Raw genomic sequence first — 18,304 nt, forward strand, 5'->3', positions numbered from 1 at the left:
AAGCTAGCTTCAAAACACAGTGCCCTCCATGAATTATAAGTAGCTTGGGGTAAAACTTTTTAAGTATTTCTTTTCAGTGAAACTTGGTGCTTGAACCACTTTCCAAAACTGAAAAGAATGCCAGTGTGTCTGAAAGCCTCATCTACAATTTCTGTTTACATACTGTGAAAACTAACCCATTTTCCAAGTTATCCCAGCAGTAACCATGGCCTTCACTTGATACTAACTAACCCTCTGCAAGAGCTCTGACACAAGAGCAGCAGACTTAAAACAGAAAAAAGGACAAACACCCTTCTGAAGTGCTTAAACTATGCACGAGACATCTAACATAGACCTTGCTGGAAATACCACTTCAGGAACTTGAATTATTATTGCCACATCTCTGGGTATGAGTTTTGTTGGTGAGCAGTCTCTTGATAAACACATACAGAACAGAAGATTGATTAGACTGAAATAATGAATTGCCATGACACATCTCTAAAATAAATGAAACATTTCCATCATGGACTTATTTTAGAAAGACTTCAACCCACAATAACAGTTGTGGCTACCATTAAAAAAAATGAGTGTATACTAGTAAATTCTCATTAAAAAAATGGTGTTCTTTGCTTTCCATGCAGAGGCATTCAAAATTCATTCTCTCTCACCCTCCAACACTAAGTAATGCTACACAGTAAATTCTGAAAAAGTAGAACTACTGAGAAGGCTCACTTTCTTATCTTCACTGCCTCAAATCAATTACAGAGTACTACCGAAAACTCAAGTTAAAGAGCAATTGTACCTTTATGTGCTCCAGAACAGCTGTTGCAACATTTGTATGAAGATCAATGAGCCTCTTCTTTTCCAGAAGCTCTGGAAGAGAGCTGAAGAGATTAAATACAAACTAACCTGCTGATTTGCACTGTTAGTTGAAGTGTGTATTGTATGCAGTAGGTACTAAAACATTTATAGAATTATAGAACAGTCTGGGTTGGAAAGGACCTTTAAAGGCTATTAAAATCTAAAATTACAGAATAGGATTGGAACTAAAAAATGACAACATATAGATGTCATGATTCTCATAACCATAACAGAATAACATAACAAAACATTAGTCACATGGAATGTAGTAAACCAGGTTTCGACCTTGACTCTCAAAAAATATATATTATGTGGGCAATTCAATATTCCCATTGAAAGCTTGTGATCAAGAAAAGATATGTGCCCTGCTAACACGAACAAATTATCTATTACATTTAGTTTATTTCTGATTTACACAAAAGTGTCAATATCTGTCAAATAATACCTGTCAAAGAACATCAAATTATTATAAAATTACATTAAATAACAGTATCTGTAAAATAAATACAGAACCTCTGGATGTCCTGGAATTTGTCACAGGTGCTTCTGCATAAAACACAATTTTCCACACAGGATTTGTGATTGAAATCTTATCTTTTGTGACATAGGAAACTGAATGTTTAAGTTTACTTTATAGAAAAAATGTTAGTGTTGTGAACTACATGATTTTCACTGATGGCACTTAGGAATCATATTTATAAAAGACTTCTCAGCATCTATACATATTCACAACCAAAAGCACCCTGGACAGTCAGTGTTGTACTCAGTTTAATAAGGCACAGATGATCAGGCACTTAATGACAATGACTGCATGTCCTGAAGAACCAGGAAGTTAAGCAGCCATAGTTTCTTTCCTTCTTTAAGCAATTATAAAATCAATGTTACCTATGATGATTAACCATTAATGACCTTACAGCTGGAAGGTGACTAGTGCTGCCTTTGTAAAGGACTGCATTTAGAAAAAATAAAAAAAAGGAAAACCAAAACACGGGAGATCCTCAATATTAGAACCTCTGATTTCTAATTGCCAAGATAAACCAAATTTTTCTAGTAGCTGTAAATCCAGGAAAAGGATAACATTCCGAAAATGGGCAACAGAACAGCAACCTAACCTAGTTCAATTCTTCCAGTACAAACCTGCCTAAATGGAAGATCTTAATGGTTTCTAGACTTCTCAGCAAAATTCTAAAAACTAGAGCCAAAAACCAATGCCTTGACTTGAAGTACATCTTGAGAAGTACAAAACTTGAAAACCTTATAGGGGGAGCTTGAAAATACCTGCTTGCTTTTTGGAAAAACTGCCTGACCACACACCCTCTGTAATTCCAGTGCAATTCTAACTAGGGCGTAGCATACAATACAACTTTTCAAACTCACTAAGAGATAACTAACTAATGCAGGCATGCTGGATTTCACAGGACACTGGGCATACCACCCCATCCATCCTCAGAATAATTAACGTTTCTTCTTCCTTCTGACTGGGTCTTAGTGACTAAGGCAGCAAACTATATACCTCCCTTCCTGAAGGCATCAGTGGCATGAAAAACAAATTTACAATGAGAAAGAAGGTAAATCTCAGACTTTCACTGTCATCCATGGTGGTTACGTCTCCAAAAGCAGGGGAGTAAATTTCTCAGTGTTCTTAATGACTATAATCTTGCCAACAGATTTTACAGTAACTACATGAATCAAAATGTAATTAATAACACACTGTGCAAAGCAAGCAGCTAACTGAAGAAGTGGATTTCACTATATTTTTTATAAAAGAATGCAGAGGTTGGAGGTTTTGGAAGAGTGCAAGCAAATCTATGATGCACTTATATTACTTGTTGTTGCTGAGGAAACACTCCTAAGCCACACACATTGTGGAAGCTACATATGCAAGCATTGGTTTAGGACATTGCATTTAACTTTATCAGAATTATAAAGCATTTAAACTATACTATAGAGCTGAATAGCCTACATTTAAAGGTCTTTATGTCAAAAAATACTGAAAATGCAATGACAGAAAGGATTAGAAATTGTTCAGTTAATTTAACAATAGTGCATTATTAACTACTTACCTGACAGCCGAAGTTAGTTTAGCTGTATTATCTGAAAGCATACTTATTGCTCCTTCATCCTCCCCTTCTATACCCTGGGTTTTGAGGAAGGGTTTGAAAACAGGAATAAAAATAGTAATAATAAATACAAGTATCACACTTGCAGATACAATCAGTACATATAGAATCTATTTTCTCATAATGGTATTAATGTCTGGATTGCATTTTTCAGCTAGTATGGAAGTTATATAATTGCAACACCAATGAACAAGAAATTGAAACTTCCCATGAAATATGGTACTTCTACTTTTAAGATTGTATTATGCCTAAAATTCAGCATGCATTGATAATTTTTGTCCATGGGATGACAGAATGGGCTAAGCATCTCCACAAGCCCTATTACACTTTACATAAAGCCCATACAGGTGATAAAACTTACCATAATACTTTTAAGTCTTTTGACTTCATCTTCTTGGGCTCTGTAAGATTCCAGTTCTTGCTGAACAGACTCAGCCACCTCTGGAAAAGGACTAACGCAATAGTCTGCATTAGGTTCAGTTAAATCAACAAACTGAAATACTAGAACCAGACAATGAAAACTTTTTTGGAAGTAACAACACACAAATCATGCAGCATTATCAAATCACTGAAAAGAATGACATCTTGCTGTAGGTTTACTTAAACTTTCTACAATATATACACTGCTTTCAACAATTTTATGTAATTTTGGAAAGAAAAATTTTGAGCTCTGTTAGAAAAAGTTAATAGACAATTATCATGGACAATGAATACTGACAATGATCATTCCCTACGTAGTGGGTTGACCCTGGATGGATGGCCAGGTGCTCACCAAGCAACTCTATCACTTCTCTCCTCAGCAAGACTGGGTGGGGAGAAAGCAAGCTGGAACAAATCCCCAAACTCATGGGTCAAGAAACAGGCACTTGAAAAAGGCAAAGCTTATGTGTGAAAGCAAAGGAAAACAAAAGGTTTTATCCACTACTTCCCACCACCAGACAATGTCTGGCCACTTCCCAGGAAGCACGGCTTCAGCAGCCAGAGCAGTTGCTCCAGAAGACAAACATTTAAAAAAAAACCCATTGAATGGTCCACCCTTCCTCCTCCTTTCTCTCAGCTTTTATTGCTGAACAGTGGTATGGAATGGCATGGCATGGCAAGGTATGGAGTATCTCTTTGGTCAGTTTGGGTGAGCTGTCTGGCTATGCCCCTCCAAGCTCTTGTCCACCCTCAGGCTGCTGGTGAGGGGGAATGTTGGGGAGACAGTGCTGATGCTGTGCCAGCCCTGCTCAGCAGGAGCCAAAACACTAGTGTGTAACCAACACCTTTATTGCTACCAATGGTAGCACTGTGATGGCTGCTGTGGGGAAATGAACTCCATTTCAGCCAGACCTAATACACCTTACAAAAAAACTCCCAGATGTAGAAAATATTTTCAAATAATCTTAAAAATAGAACTACCATATATGAATACTTAGAATTTATATTGACTAAATTAATATAAAATGTGTACTTTTACAGCTTACCTGCCCTTATGCTTTTGCCAGAATTTATCAGATGTAGTTAAATCATAGGACTTCTTATTTTTTTTCTTAGGTCTAGCACCTGCTGGAGAACTTTCTGTTCCTGCTGATTCTTCCAAGTTAACTCTATTCAAATGGAAATCCTAAAATAAAGAGGAATCTTATGTAAATATTTGACAGTTTAATTGTTTATTCAGTCTTTTATACTCAACAAATTATCTTCTAGAATATATTCTAAAAAAATATTAAGACAGTATTTATTAGAACTTCTTGAGAAGACAGAAAACAGTTTACTAGTTAACTAGGTAATAACCACAGCAATATATGGACTCCAAAATTACTTACTGCGACCAGTTCAGTACTAAACATGGCAACAAATGTTAAGCAAAGACATTTGATTATCTTAGATGCAAGAAGTGACACTAAACTTTTAGCACTGTTTCCTGCACAGAAAATAAAGTATTTAGCACAAACTGTGCTCTAACAACTCTCCAAAACTCTGAAGTAGAAAAGTTTCCATGTTGCAGACAAAAAGTGTTTCTAAGGCTGAAGCTCACTTACACAACTACAACATATGTATCAAAGCTGTGAAGAAACTCATGACAACAGGAACAGAATTATTCACTGTGAGGACTACTTAGCTACACCTTCACAGATCTTTCTCTACTTTTTTAAACACTAGTAAAATAGTGAATGCATGCTGAAGCACAACTTTGCAATAAAGCTGCTGTTTTTCCATATAGTTTTTCTTCTTCCACAAATGCACGAACATAGAAACTACATCGCTTTGCTAGAGAACACAAATATGCTCACACGTCACCACACTGCTCCCTGTAGGTCTTCTAGTTCTTCCCCCATTGCCAAGGACTGCTCTGTATTTCTACAGCTTACTTATTCTCTCTGGTTTTCAACAAAGATTATTAACAAGTATTCCACTTGCTGACTTTGTCCTAGCCCTTTTCAAAAACATTTAAAACTTCAAAGGTGCTCTTTGTTTAGCAAATAATGATAGAGTCAAATATTAAACGATACAGAATTTGTTATTAGCCTTTTAGAACAGATATTTTTTCCAGAAATAAAACTTGACTTTATTATTTTCATTAAAGTATACAGAAATGGATCACCGTGAGTGAAACCGTCACATAAAGTTTTAAAATGTTTCTAGTTATCCCTTGGCAGAGACTTAAATACTACAAATGATCCATGCCAGAACAGAAACACAACCAAGTACCTACTCAAAGGAAACACATGCAGTCAATGAGCACAAACCTCATCTTACAAGAGGTGTTTAATGTTTCAGCAAAAAAATTTGTATTTTTCAAGTACATGTATTCGATAAAAACTTGAAAGAAAAAAAAAATCTGATTGCAAATTTAGCTTTCATTTTTAATGGAGATCTATGTTTTGGCTCATTTTAACTCAGCAGTGACCTGAGTCTTCAAGTCAGTTTTGGCATTTTTTTCCTAAAATAATCTCATTGATTAGAGTTCCTCCTTTCAATTCCCCACTTTGCTCTTCTAAGGCTTTCTATCCGTGCCTCCCATTTTTCAGTATCCACTGATGAAAATTTTTTTATTTAGAAATAGGAATCTCTTCATGTGAGCCTGTCCATGTGTAGAAATAGAACAGTTATAATCGCAATGGATGCAGCACTCAGCTTTGTGCCTGGGTTTGCATAGAGCTCAACACTGCACAGAATTCCTTGACTATTGTAGCTGAGTCCTTAAACAAAAACCAATTTGTTGGAAAGTATAGTTTTCATAATTAACATCTTAGTAATGCTTTCATGGTTAAAATGCCTCTTAAAAGACTACTGAAGTTATTTCACGAAATTATATGCTCAGTATGTGAAAAGTTTGGCAGGCTTGCCTTTAAGATGAATAACTTCACTGGTTTTGAAATTAAACTTCTGCCCTTGCCATGGAACCACAGACCACTTGGTTACAATTTCACTAAACAAATTCATAATCCTATGCACTTTTAAGATGCAGTAGTTAACAAGTTGTTCCAGGGAAACTACTGAAGCCTGATGCAGCAGAGATCCAATGATCCAATGATCCTGGAGTAAGTGTTCTAGTGATATTCTAATGCCCCACTGTGTTTGTAGCACTAGCTGTGCTCAGCTTCCAGTACATCTTTGATCACTCTGCATATTGATGAAGTCCTATCCCAACTCATGCCTTAGGTCACCCAACACTTCAAAAAGAAACCTGTAGAAATTCAATACTTCTATCTGCAAGTCTCTCACCAATTCAACACTTACTCGGTGCAAACTGCGTTTTTTTCAGATATGCTTTTCCTGAAGAAACTAGGCCAAAAATTTTTTACTTGTATAAAGCATCCTTAAGTTTAAGAGGAGGGGACTTGTCATAAGGAATTAATTACATAAAATAGAATTTACAAGTGCCCTAAAACATCCCATTAGTGCTGAAATATTTTCATCGTAACAATGCAAATTTCTGGACAACACCCTGACAGTTCACCATCAACTTATTATACCAACACATATGTACATGTGCATATTTCCTGTATGCCTCTAAGGGTCTCAATAATAAATCCAAAATAATTCTCAAAGATAGATATACACAAAATGCACAATTCTGAGGTAAAGAGAATGAGTAGTCATTCAAGTACATTTCTACTACTGGTTTCATAAAATGAACTTGAGGAAATGAAGATTATCTAAATTAAAAAAATTTTTTTAAAAATCTGTTTTAGATTCCTTACAGTAGGATTGTGTATCACACTGCACTGAACACCTACACCACCTTGTGGAGAAAAACAGGAAAAGGTATTTTTAGAAGCTCAAAGTAAACCCACAATTGGTTTTGCAACACATTAAAAGCATTTCTTTTTCAAAACTGAATAGCACTTAATGGAGTTTGGATATTATATACCATAGAGATCACGAGCTACTGAAGAAAAAGCCAGGATTGCTGAGTTAGTTATCTTCTGATGATATAAAGATTTCAACTTTTAAAATATTTTAGAAATTATTGTTAAGTAAACCTTCCAAGTTGTTTTTTACTAAAACAACTTCAAAATGAAACAGAGAAAAACAGATTTTAGATTAAGAGAAAATCTGGCAATAAGTTTAACAACAAACTGAGTGAAAAAATAGTTTTGGTAACAAAATCAGATTTATCCTTACCAGAACATCATGCACTAAAGCTTGGTATGTCCAAGTATGATGTAGAGGAGTTGCTAAATCTATGTTTCTGTCAACAAGGACTAATAGGGGCCTTTGGAAGCTGAAAAAATGACACTGTGTTAGTAGTTCTTTAAACATGGTTAAAACATGCTAGTAACATCCTGACTGGTATCAGCCACCATCTATATTGTATTTCAAGATAAAAGCAACACTGCCAACTGCTGAGCTCGTCCAGCCTTTCCCAAAGTAACTGGGGCTGATCACTATGGTAAATTCCATGAATCAAATCTCAGTCACGACAAAAAGATTATTTTATTTTGTACTAAGTAAAATTACCACTCTATAAATATTGAGCAGATGTCAAAACTCTGAACAACAACTAGCTTTTTAGGTATTAACCAATACATCTTTGTGTCTACAGACATTTGAGTTCCAAACAACTGTTTCAGTGGGTAATATTTGACCTTAATCCCCCTTATGATCCTCAAATATAAAATCTCACTATCAAGGGGTTTTCATTCTATTTTTCTCTTTGTTTGTATATGAATTCCATAAAAAAAGAAATTATGAACTTCTCAGATACATTGTGGTAATTACATTGATACTCAATTTTGTGGTAAAAGAATCCGTTCATGCCTAAAGGCCTTGGGTTACAGCTACATGAAAAATTTATAGTGAAGACATTATTACAACCATTTCTCTTAAGCATATTACCCCTACAAACGTGTCAGTTAAAGTGCATTTGAACAGAGTAAAAGCATTTAAATTCCATGCTTTGGATTTCTTTACAGTAAGTATATTTGATTAAATATAGTCTCAAGAGCCTTATCTACCTGATTCTGAAAACCAAACTAAAGTTCTGAAGCCATTCAACTGGTTGAAGTTTCCCATGTTTCCTTTACCTTGCATTTTAATTTTGGGGCTAATGATGCTACACTATCAGGAGAACAAGCCATGCCTCTGAAGGAAAAGCAGTGGTTACAATTCAGTTCCCATGAAAATAAAGAAACTGGTATTTGACAACTATTCTCTCTCCTTTCAATCTCATTCCTTTTGCCAGCTTTAATGTTTTTGCACCTTTCATCCATGTTCTGATCTTAATTTGAGATAAAAGTATGATGACAGTTTTATACCCAGTTAGGAGATTAAACATTTCTTTCAGCTACAGTCTTGCCAATACATCTCCTCCTTTTCACATACAGAATAAACTCCCATTAATACACCTTCCTAAGGCAGCCTGTGTAATATTCAGCTATCTGGGGGCAAGAGTATACAGGGATGCTACTGAGAACAGATTATCAGATGCATAAAAGCATCCATGAATGATCCAAATGGTCGTGACTTGACAGACCTTAATTATCCAAGTGGTAATAATCCTTAAGCAATACTCCTCTGGTCAAGATAGGGATCAGCTGAGAAACACTTGCTTTTGACATAACTAAACTGGTAAGTCTTCAGTGATAAAATGTGTCTTTCTTTCTTTTAAAGGACTAAGAATTGCCGACAGATAAGTTCAGACATCCAACTGCATTTCATAGTCCCATAAACACAGGGTATTTGCAGAAGTTTGGCTCCTGCTGGGTTTAGAGGGTGAACAAAATGAACTGGTTCATAACATAATTTTTGACTTACTGTCCTAGGACTGTACACTTATCAGTTATAAAAGTTTTAAAATGGGTTATGCTGTGAGATTGGAAAACTCCCTTAGGAGCACATAAATTCTTTAATATAGAATTTGAACCAAATTCTTGTAAATACAGCTTTCAGTACAGTGGGACTTACCCAGATAACTGAAATATGAAAAAATTACTAACACAATACCTGAACTGGCCAGCTCCAAGTGTGTCACCTGTAAAAAGACTGTTTCTGGCATCTCTTAGATTTTCTCTGAGCTTCTTATCCAATTTCTGAGGAGGGGAAAAACAAAACCACTTTTAACAAACTAATGGTTTCCTAACCTCTTTACATGATCAACATTAAAAGATTTATTGTGCTGTTTTTTTAGTTTATAAAGGTCTTTGCTGCAGGAAAACTAGGTCCAGTGCACACGGGAAAGAAAGAAATCTTACTTCTATTTTCTCCCTCCAGCATTTATATCTATGTCCAGGACTACACTGAAGATGTTTTCTTTAAGTCTATAAATCTCCTCCCAGGCAATGAACACCCTTTCCCTAGACATGCAAGCAGAAAATACCTGTAGGAGGCATCAAGAGGGAACCACAGCAGAAGCAGCAAACTGGGCTGTCAGACACTGCCACACAAGTATTTAATAAAATGAGATTATCCTCAATATGAGTGCATTCACACTGCATGTTTAAATTTAATTTTTTATTGTTTCACTGACAAAGAAGATGTGAAGAAGATGGAAAAAATGAACCACCGTGACTCCTAATACAGAAAGTTCATAGAGATTGCTAATTGTGATTGTTTGGTCACTTCATCCCCATTTGACGATCAAGTTCAACATCAGTTTAATTTGATAGAGTAAAAATGTCTTGTTCTTACAGGGTTTCTTGGTTAGATAAAAATTTCTTACTGAGACACAGAGAAACAGAAGCCATACAGCAAATTTGTAAACTATGTAGGTACAGCTTAATTATAATGGCTACCAGAAAATCTTGATAAACTCTAGATAGGAATAATTATCTATGTTTAAGTTTCTCATAATCGGATTCCCTAACATTACAATTTCTACAGAAGAGTTCCATGGAACTGAAATCAGAAAGGAAAATGGATATATCTCCTTTCCAGTTTCATTTCCTTCATAAGGGAAAGGATACAATGACACTAGATCTCTGCCTAGTACTGAGGAAAGTAAATGTCATGTTTGGAAAGTTTTAAAGCAATGACAGATGTTTAGAAAAACAGTTCTTACCACTGCCACCATTTCAGCTGCAGTTCCTCTTGAGCATCTGATTATAGGAATAGCGCCTAATAAAAGACACATTGACTTCTACGTGCATTGTAATTTTCAGAATATAAATTACTGTACTTTTCATAAACAATTTGACTAGCATTCTGAGATGAAATACACGTTTACATTAAATTTTTCTCTTGCAGTCTTTTATCTATGAAACAAAAAATACTACACAGAAATATTAACAAAGTTTTACAATGTAAGCGAATACCCCACATAATAATTTATGAAAAATACAGTGTATACAAGAAAGAAAGATAATGTCCTCTGGAGGTAACAAACTATCTCATACAGAAGCATTAAAAGCTATTTTCAAAAGCTCAGAAGTCCTTTGAACACAACAGTAAGTATTACACCACCATGTATCTGTTACAACTCACTGCATGGTAATTGTATTTTCAAAAGCACATTTTCCACTGGCTTTCAGGTTTCAAAATATTTAGCTACTGTTTTTAGGAAAGCTATGCCAGATGGACCAATTTTACTTAGAACTTAGATTACAAGTCATCACTATGAAAAGTGTATCAGCTAAGCATCAAGGAAATGCACAATAAGATACATAAACTTAATGTATCTTCCTATTACTTGAGTTAAATTTTTGCAGGGCTTGTGTGAGGAGCATTTTTCTTCTAATTCTATGGTGTTATGTCTTTTTTTTTTTTTTTTTGAGAATTACAAATCCAAGCTAAAAGCACGATTATCTTCTTTGCAAACTAGGATTTTGTTAAAACAGTGAATCCAAACCTTTGCATTTCAGTATTCTTCTCCCATTGATACTGAAGACTGACTCAACTCCCAAGACAGCCTTTATTGTACTTTGCAGTGATGTAAAGCAATAATTTGAGCAAGATCATTACCCCACTCTGTGAATTATTGATATTTTGGTCACAGATGTAATTCTGCTTTTGATTTTCTATATGAAATTACAAGACTTCTAGTTATCTATCTGAATATGGAAAACATTTGGAAACTTACCAAGTGTAACAAAAAAACAGAAGAGACTATCAACAATAGTGTCCATTATAGTTTCCATCTCTGTGTCTGTTATATCTGGTCGGTTAATGGCTAAAACAGTGTGGAAAAAAGTTAAAAATAGGGTTAAATAAGTTTATGCCACTTTTAAGAAAGCAACCCTCTTCTTATCTGGCTGTCAGTAGTCAACAGCTTTTGTTGCAGAAGAGACTACATCCTGAAATGCCCCTCTTAGCACACCTAACAGTTTCCACGCCTACTTTTTTCTTCTGAGAAAAAAATTGGGAGAACTTAACAATTGCTTACTGTATAAGGTCGAACACTACACAGTCATTTCCTGCATTTCCTCTGACCGCATACATGTCTTTGGGATTGTGTTAGTACTGCATTAACAAAAACCTCCTAAGAAACTTGTTATACAAAGCAAATGGCTGTCCACTTGCAAACATTCCTCAGGAAAAAAATCCTGTGTAATTTAATTAATTATAGCATGCAGTTATCTATACTTAACATTTCTGAATCACACCCTTTGTATGGAGATTCCTTCTTTTTTCCTCATAAATTTACCATCAGTCTCTAGATTAGGGATAATTCCCAAGTTGTAAAACATTTGATTTGACAGATAAGAGACTTCCCTCCCACATTTTGGTCAGAACAGAAGACATGCAGCAACACTTAAACAACTAACCCTGACAAGAATATAATAGCCAACAGGAAACATCAAACCAAATCTTATCACAGATCAAGATTCATGCAATAAATTCTGTCCTAGTTTGTTTCACTTTAGCTTTAAAACTTTCTCATGTAATTACCTGTCTTATCCACTTTCTTCAAAAATTAATTTCAAAGTTCTAAACATTAACAAGCCTTCCATCCTAAATTTATGCATGGCCAGCTATACCCATTCTCTAAAGGTGCTTTTTTTCCTGCCAGCTTTTCTCCTCTAAGAACTTCAGAGATATGGATCATGTTTCAGCAACTATACTTAGGAAGCCAAAGTTTTAACTAGCTGACAGCAGCAATAGAATTTTCAAGTTTCTGAAATATCAGCACCAAGAAAGGCAGACCATTCTGTATATCTGTATTTTTTGTAATGACAAAACTTCGAAAGTCACTGAGGCTATCATTCTGTAGTTATCTCCAGCTAAAAGTCTCCCATTTTACGGGAGGAAAAGACTCTTATTTTTACTATCTTGTCTTTTCCAATTTTAAAATTTAATTCCCATGCTGTTATTATGTTTAAACTACTCTTTTAAGATGTTCCAGCAATCTGTATACTGTCAGTGCCTTCTAATTTTGTGTATCATGCACATTTTATAAGCACATTCCTTTTCTTGTACCATACCAGCCAACACAGATATTCAGTATTATTGCTCCTTAGATTGACCTTCGAGAAACTTCACTAAGAATCTTTTGGTAAAATGTTCTACCATGTTTCCTGTATTTTTCTCTCTCTCCACTGTAACAAGCTTATGGGGAATGCACCTGTTACAGAAAAGTAAGTGTACATCTACATTTTCCTGTTGTACTACAAAATTCAACCAAATTGCAAAGAATGGTAAAGAAGCGTTCAAACAGCATGAAACAGGTTGTCTCAACTATTACCTTTTTACTAATATAACTCATTTATTCCTCCTTCTACATAATTTTAGAAAAACAGAACCAGAGGGAGCCTGAGGGATTACCTAGTTAGTTCTCTTTTCCAAAGATGAGTTAAACCCATAGAATTTCTGTATCTAAACCAATTCGAAGAGTTTTCCAGTCATGAAAATACCATAACATTTACAGGTAATCTAGTATTTCACTATTTTTGAAGTTAGAAAGTGCTCCTAATATCTGATCAGAAACTTTCTTGTTGCAATTTAAACTTATCACTTCTTGTTCATTACAAAACAGAGAGAATGTATTGCATCCTTTTTGTCTATGGAAGTCTTTTGCCTAATTCAAGGATTTTATATTGCTTATTTGACCTGACATTATCTCTCTGTAAAAGCAGCCATACAGCCAAGATATCAGAAAACTGAAAATTAACCTGTTTTGTTATATTTGTTCTTAGTTCACCCCTTCAGCTACATGCCTGGGCACACATGGCAGTGCTGCTGCAAGAACAGCAGATGTCTTTCATTACCCTCAGATTTACATTGACTTTTGCAGATTGTGAAACTGGCAGTCTCCTGCTTGGGTTACTCGCCACAGGCAAAAAAGCCCAATTCTTCCTCACCCCTGCACTCCTACTGCCTGTCTGTGTCAGATCTAGAACTCACACAATGAGACTGATCAGCTACTGAGCTCTATTGGAAAACTCATCACTCTCCGTGGTAGATCAGATTTCTGTTCAATGACCTTTTGGAAACAGTCCACCTCTACATTGGTTTAAACATGGTGGTAAATTTCAGCAAACCAAGAGAGGAAAATAAGCCAGACAGAAACTGATGGCTACAAAATACTTTCATTCATTTTAATTCAAATTCCTTGTTAGCATAAGGAATATTATGACAGTCAGTTAAGTACCTTTATATGCACAGGAACACATCACAAAACAATTATTATTAAAACTCTTAACATCAGGTTTTAGTGAAAAAAAAATCTGCTTTTCAAAGAAAAATGCCCTTTATTCTGCCAATGGAATCAATCCTGAGTGTGAGATATAACTCAGTATTATGGATCCACTGTTAAAGAAAGGTACTGACTTTGGATATTGGGCAAGAGAGGAGAAAAATGGCACTGCTAAATATTAGACATACAGAGACTTCTCATCTCTACCTAGTCATTAAGGACTATTCCACGTACCAGGAATCAGCTGTGTGACACTGTGACTACACTGAAGTAATGAGGAGATGCTGCAAATATAGGACTATCTTGACTTCTGCTTCTTTCCTTGCATTGCATTTGTAGATCCCACAAATGACCTGGTATTTTCTAAGGAATGAGTCAATTAAAGACATATTGCAGCTCTGAAATTACTGGTTCTGACATAAAAAGAGGAATGTTCTCTGTACATTTAGCATGCTGAATGGGTCAGAATAGCACAATGGAGGGAGGAAAATGATGTGGACAACTATGACAACTAGTATGTATATTAACTTGAGCTGCCACAGCCCCAAGGTAACTGACCTAAGGCAGCCACTTGGTTTTCTTCCTAGGTTCCAAACCAAATTGAACAGAAGTCTTGAGAAAAAAAAAAGTTCCATGAGGCTGACTTCACTTGTAACTCTGATACTTTACAAAGAAGCTGACATGCTTGGCTCACATACTTGCAGAAGCAAGCAGCATTTCTTATTGTCTAGAATGCCCTTTCCCACCCACAGTGACTATCTACAAGTGAAAACAACATGTAAGTTTTCCAATATTATCCCTTGTATAAAAAGTGTTATTATCCATGTCTACACCACAGTTCTCCTTTGTTATTTAAAAATATGTATTTATTTTCCAGTATCACAGTCATCATGTGATAAAGATGCTGAAATGAGTATCTAAGAACTGCTTCCTTCATGACATTTATACATCTAACAGATTATCCTGAATTCTGAGCAGAATAAAAATAATAAAAATAAAGTAATTGCTGGTTATTAGCCACAACTTCAAAAGTAACTTTCAACTTCAGACATGCCAGTATAATTTCTATATAAATTCTGCTTACCACGATATGAAACAAGTTCTTTGTTTTGGTTACACAATACAAACATGTCATCTTCCAAAGTAATAAAATTAAGATATTGATCAAACACCTAGAAATCAAGGAATAATGGTCAGAATAGTCCAGAATGAAGCATAAAAAAATCCTACATGTGATTTACTGCTACATTTTACAGAATTCAGTCTATTCACAGAAATAAACGCAAGACATTATTTATGAATTAAAAAGCCTGTGTAAGGATTGAGAGATTAACACAAAATATTAGAGCACTGAAAGTGCCAGAACTGTCCAACTTGAACAGTTTCTGTGGACAAATTTTTAGCAGCCAAGTATCACTGAAAAAACACATATGGAGGACATTTCAATATTATCAGTTCCCTTTTAATGAATATGAAGGACTACAACATAATCAGCACTGAGCTTTCAGGCAGGAGAGAGGAAAGAGGGCAATATCTGAACAAGAAGACATTACAGCTCTTGAATTCTAACTTTTCTGAAACACACCTGTACATTCAGGAAAAAAATGAAACTTCTCTGTATCATAAACTATTAATTAGACATCACTACTGAGAAAGAGATTTAAGAAAGTTAGTTTACAGTGCTACACCAATTTCCTGCAGCTAAGGACTTAAGGCTTAAACAATACTAGTAGTCATTTCATTTCTTTCTCTCATGCCAGTAGCACAGTAACAGGTTCTTTCTCTCATGCCAGTAGCACTAACTGGAGTGAGAAAAAGTGAATGTATTTAAGTATATTACTCACTAATTTACAGGTTTTGGTACAGCCATTCAACAAAAATAAAATCAGGAAAACCCTGAAACTACTGTATTTCCCCTCTTATCATTTAGCACAAAAGTCTTGCAGCACCTGGACTTTTGACTAAGCTGAAGTATGGTACTAAGCTGCATTACTGGGATGACTGCAGGTTCTGTTTTTTCCCAAGTATATCTGACAATAAGAATGCTGTAACACCTGGGGGACTTTCTTACCTTAGCCACTTGAGTTACTGCATTAGCACCTATAGCAGCATTTGCAATATCTTCCAGTTTACTTCTCGAAATGGCAGAAATAAAGTTTAAATAATAAGATTCATAAAGCTGGTTTCGAAGGTCCTAAAAGAAAGGAAAATCACAACCCTTTTCCTGAATAAGTACTAATACATTCCTGACTAATTAAAAGAAAAAAAAATACTTTTACTGTGATGTTACAGTTATCCACAGTCAAACTAAATTTTCGGAAGTGCTTTGCTGTCTGTTCATACAGCTCTGGACACAGTGTTTTGATTACTCATCCAGATATAAACAACCTGTCACAGAACTCTAAAAAACCAGGAAAGGACATTTAAGCTAAAAGACAGCAATTACTATTCCACACCTTACTGCTGACCAAAAATACCCTTTCCTCTTCTCCTTCCTTTTGCAAAGATGTCAACCTTCCATCTCCTCCCCAGGAATGTGAAACATTTAGGTTAGCCTAATCCAATCTTCCCACTCAAAGCAGTGTAAACCTGTACAGGTGGCTCAGGATTGTGTCCAGTCAGGTTTTGAACCTCTCCACAAACTCTCCAGGCAATCTATTCCAGTGTTCAACCATCCTCATTAAAATAGCTTTTTGTTATGTTTAAATGGAATATTTGTTCCCACTGCATCTTGTCTTTCCACTCTCAAAAATCTCTCTGAAACACATGAGACATATTTACCCTTCTACCTGCTGGGAAATTGAAGATTTGCATAATAATATTTTGGGTAATATTTTTCTGACAAATACGTGCTAGTAAGAGTCACACTCTGGTGAGTGCAGGACTACTTCACATACTGTGTTGTGTGGACCCTTTTGAAACATGAAGCATGCAAGTTACCTGGCACATTCTGTCAATATTTTCTTCTGTTGGCATTACAAAGTAAACAGCTGGAACATCTGGAATAGCATCCCGATCTGAATGCAAAAGCCTGACAGAAAGAAAAAACTCATCTCTAATGTGTTGTTTCTCTGATATGTGTAAAAATATAAAAGTAAAATAAATTATTTATTTGTACAGACAAATGCAATTTCCTACAATTTCTTTTTATATTTAGCTAGTTTAGCAAGAAAAACTCCCATTTGTATATTTTTTGCTGAATATATTAATAGATGTCTTTGAAGTTTCTTCAAAGCTTGAGCAAAGTCTTTACAAATCTTCAAAAGCAAACCATCTGTTCAGAGGAAGCTAAAATACTGCATCCACGAAGTTCGTATGTGAACTGTCAACATGGTAAAAAAACCCTGTATGTTTTGTTCTAATAAATTTAAATTTCCTGCTTGAAGACAAGGCCCTTAGACCTTTTCCTCTTGTTTCTGCGGATGTGTCAGCAGGTTAAACTGTTTCCATTTCTAGCCTTCACTTAGTGAAAGTTAATAAACTTGTAAAAAAATAAATGTATGTTCAAACTTAAAGACTTCATTTGTTTGACAGCAGTCAAGTAAAATCTATGTGTAAAAGGATAAGCAAAGAACACACACAGTCCCATGAAACAGTTTGTGTCACTATAATCTTAATGTGTATGATTACAGAAGGATTTGTAGAGACAAAATTCCAAAAGAATACCTACTGGATAATTTATATTTTTGAACAAGGGCGTCTTGTACTGAGCAAGAAATCCTACTGAACAGTGTTTGGAATTATCTCTCCACTCCCTGATTCTGAATAATGCCATCTGATTTTAAGAACAAGTGAGTTTATAATCTTTATTTTAGTAGTTATTTATTCAATGATTTTTCACTGTTTTGTTCATTATTTTGGGGAATATTACAATTTTAGAAATTAGTTCTTTTTAGAAAAGAACTCCCAATTTTTAAAAAGTACTTACAGATGCAAAGTGATCCCCATATCTCTCAGCTCTTTCACTGACAACAAAGGTGAGATTATATCTTGGCCAAATCTGTCATAAATGAGAACCTGAAACAGATAGAAATCATCTCATAAAGTGCTATAAAAGTGGATACTGTAGAATACAGTGGGTACAGAAGTTTAGGTTTAAGGGATTACTACTACCTTACTACTAACCTAAACATCTACCAACTTATAATAAAACATGAATTTGTCATGAACTTCCATTTGTGCTCATAAATAAATAAAAGATAAAAAAACCCAAAAAGAAACTCAGTGATAAAAGGGGGAAAAGAATAATCACTTCCATTTCCTGAAAAGTGTCTTGTCAAACAAG

At 35.1% G+C, this 18,304-nt stretch overlaps 1 protein-coding gene across 2 annotated transcripts in view; it reads right to left on the bottom strand.

Moving 5' to 3' along the window:
* Positions 1 to 18,304, bottom strand: part of SCFD1 (sec1 family domain containing 1) — a 51,724-nt gene that overhangs the window by 27,772 nt on the left and 5,648 nt on the right. For both annotated transcript variants that reach the window (XM_085061966.1, XM_085061967.1), the window contains exons 3-14: positions 17,948 to 18,036; positions 16,960 to 17,050; positions 16,091 to 16,213; positions 15,104 to 15,191; positions 11,467 to 11,556; positions 10,450 to 10,505; positions 9,396 to 9,481; positions 7,575 to 7,674; positions 4,427 to 4,566; positions 3,322 to 3,412; positions 2,904 to 2,977; positions 782 to 863 (exon numbers count right to left, since the gene is read on the bottom strand). In XM_085061966.1, coding sequence (XP_084918092.1) covers positions 782 to 863; positions 2,904 to 2,977; positions 3,322 to 3,412; positions 4,427 to 4,566; positions 7,575 to 7,674; positions 9,396 to 9,481; positions 10,450 to 10,505; positions 11,467 to 11,556; positions 15,104 to 15,191; positions 16,091 to 16,213; positions 16,960 to 17,050; positions 17,948 to 18,036 — 1,110 coding nt within the window. The remainder of the gene's footprint in view (positions 1 to 781; positions 864 to 2,903; positions 2,978 to 3,321; positions 3,413 to 4,426; positions 4,567 to 7,574; positions 7,675 to 9,395; positions 9,482 to 10,449; positions 10,506 to 11,466; positions 11,557 to 15,103; positions 15,192 to 16,090; positions 16,214 to 16,959; positions 17,051 to 17,947; positions 18,037 to 18,304) is intronic.

This window comes from Lichenostomus cassidix, chromosome 5 (genome assembly GCF_008360975.1).
Source record: "Lichenostomus cassidix isolate B80296 chromosome 5, HeHo_3.0, whole genome shotgun sequence".
Taxonomy (NCBI): domain Eukaryota; kingdom Metazoa; phylum Chordata; class Aves; order Passeriformes; family Meliphagidae; genus Lichenostomus; species Lichenostomus cassidix.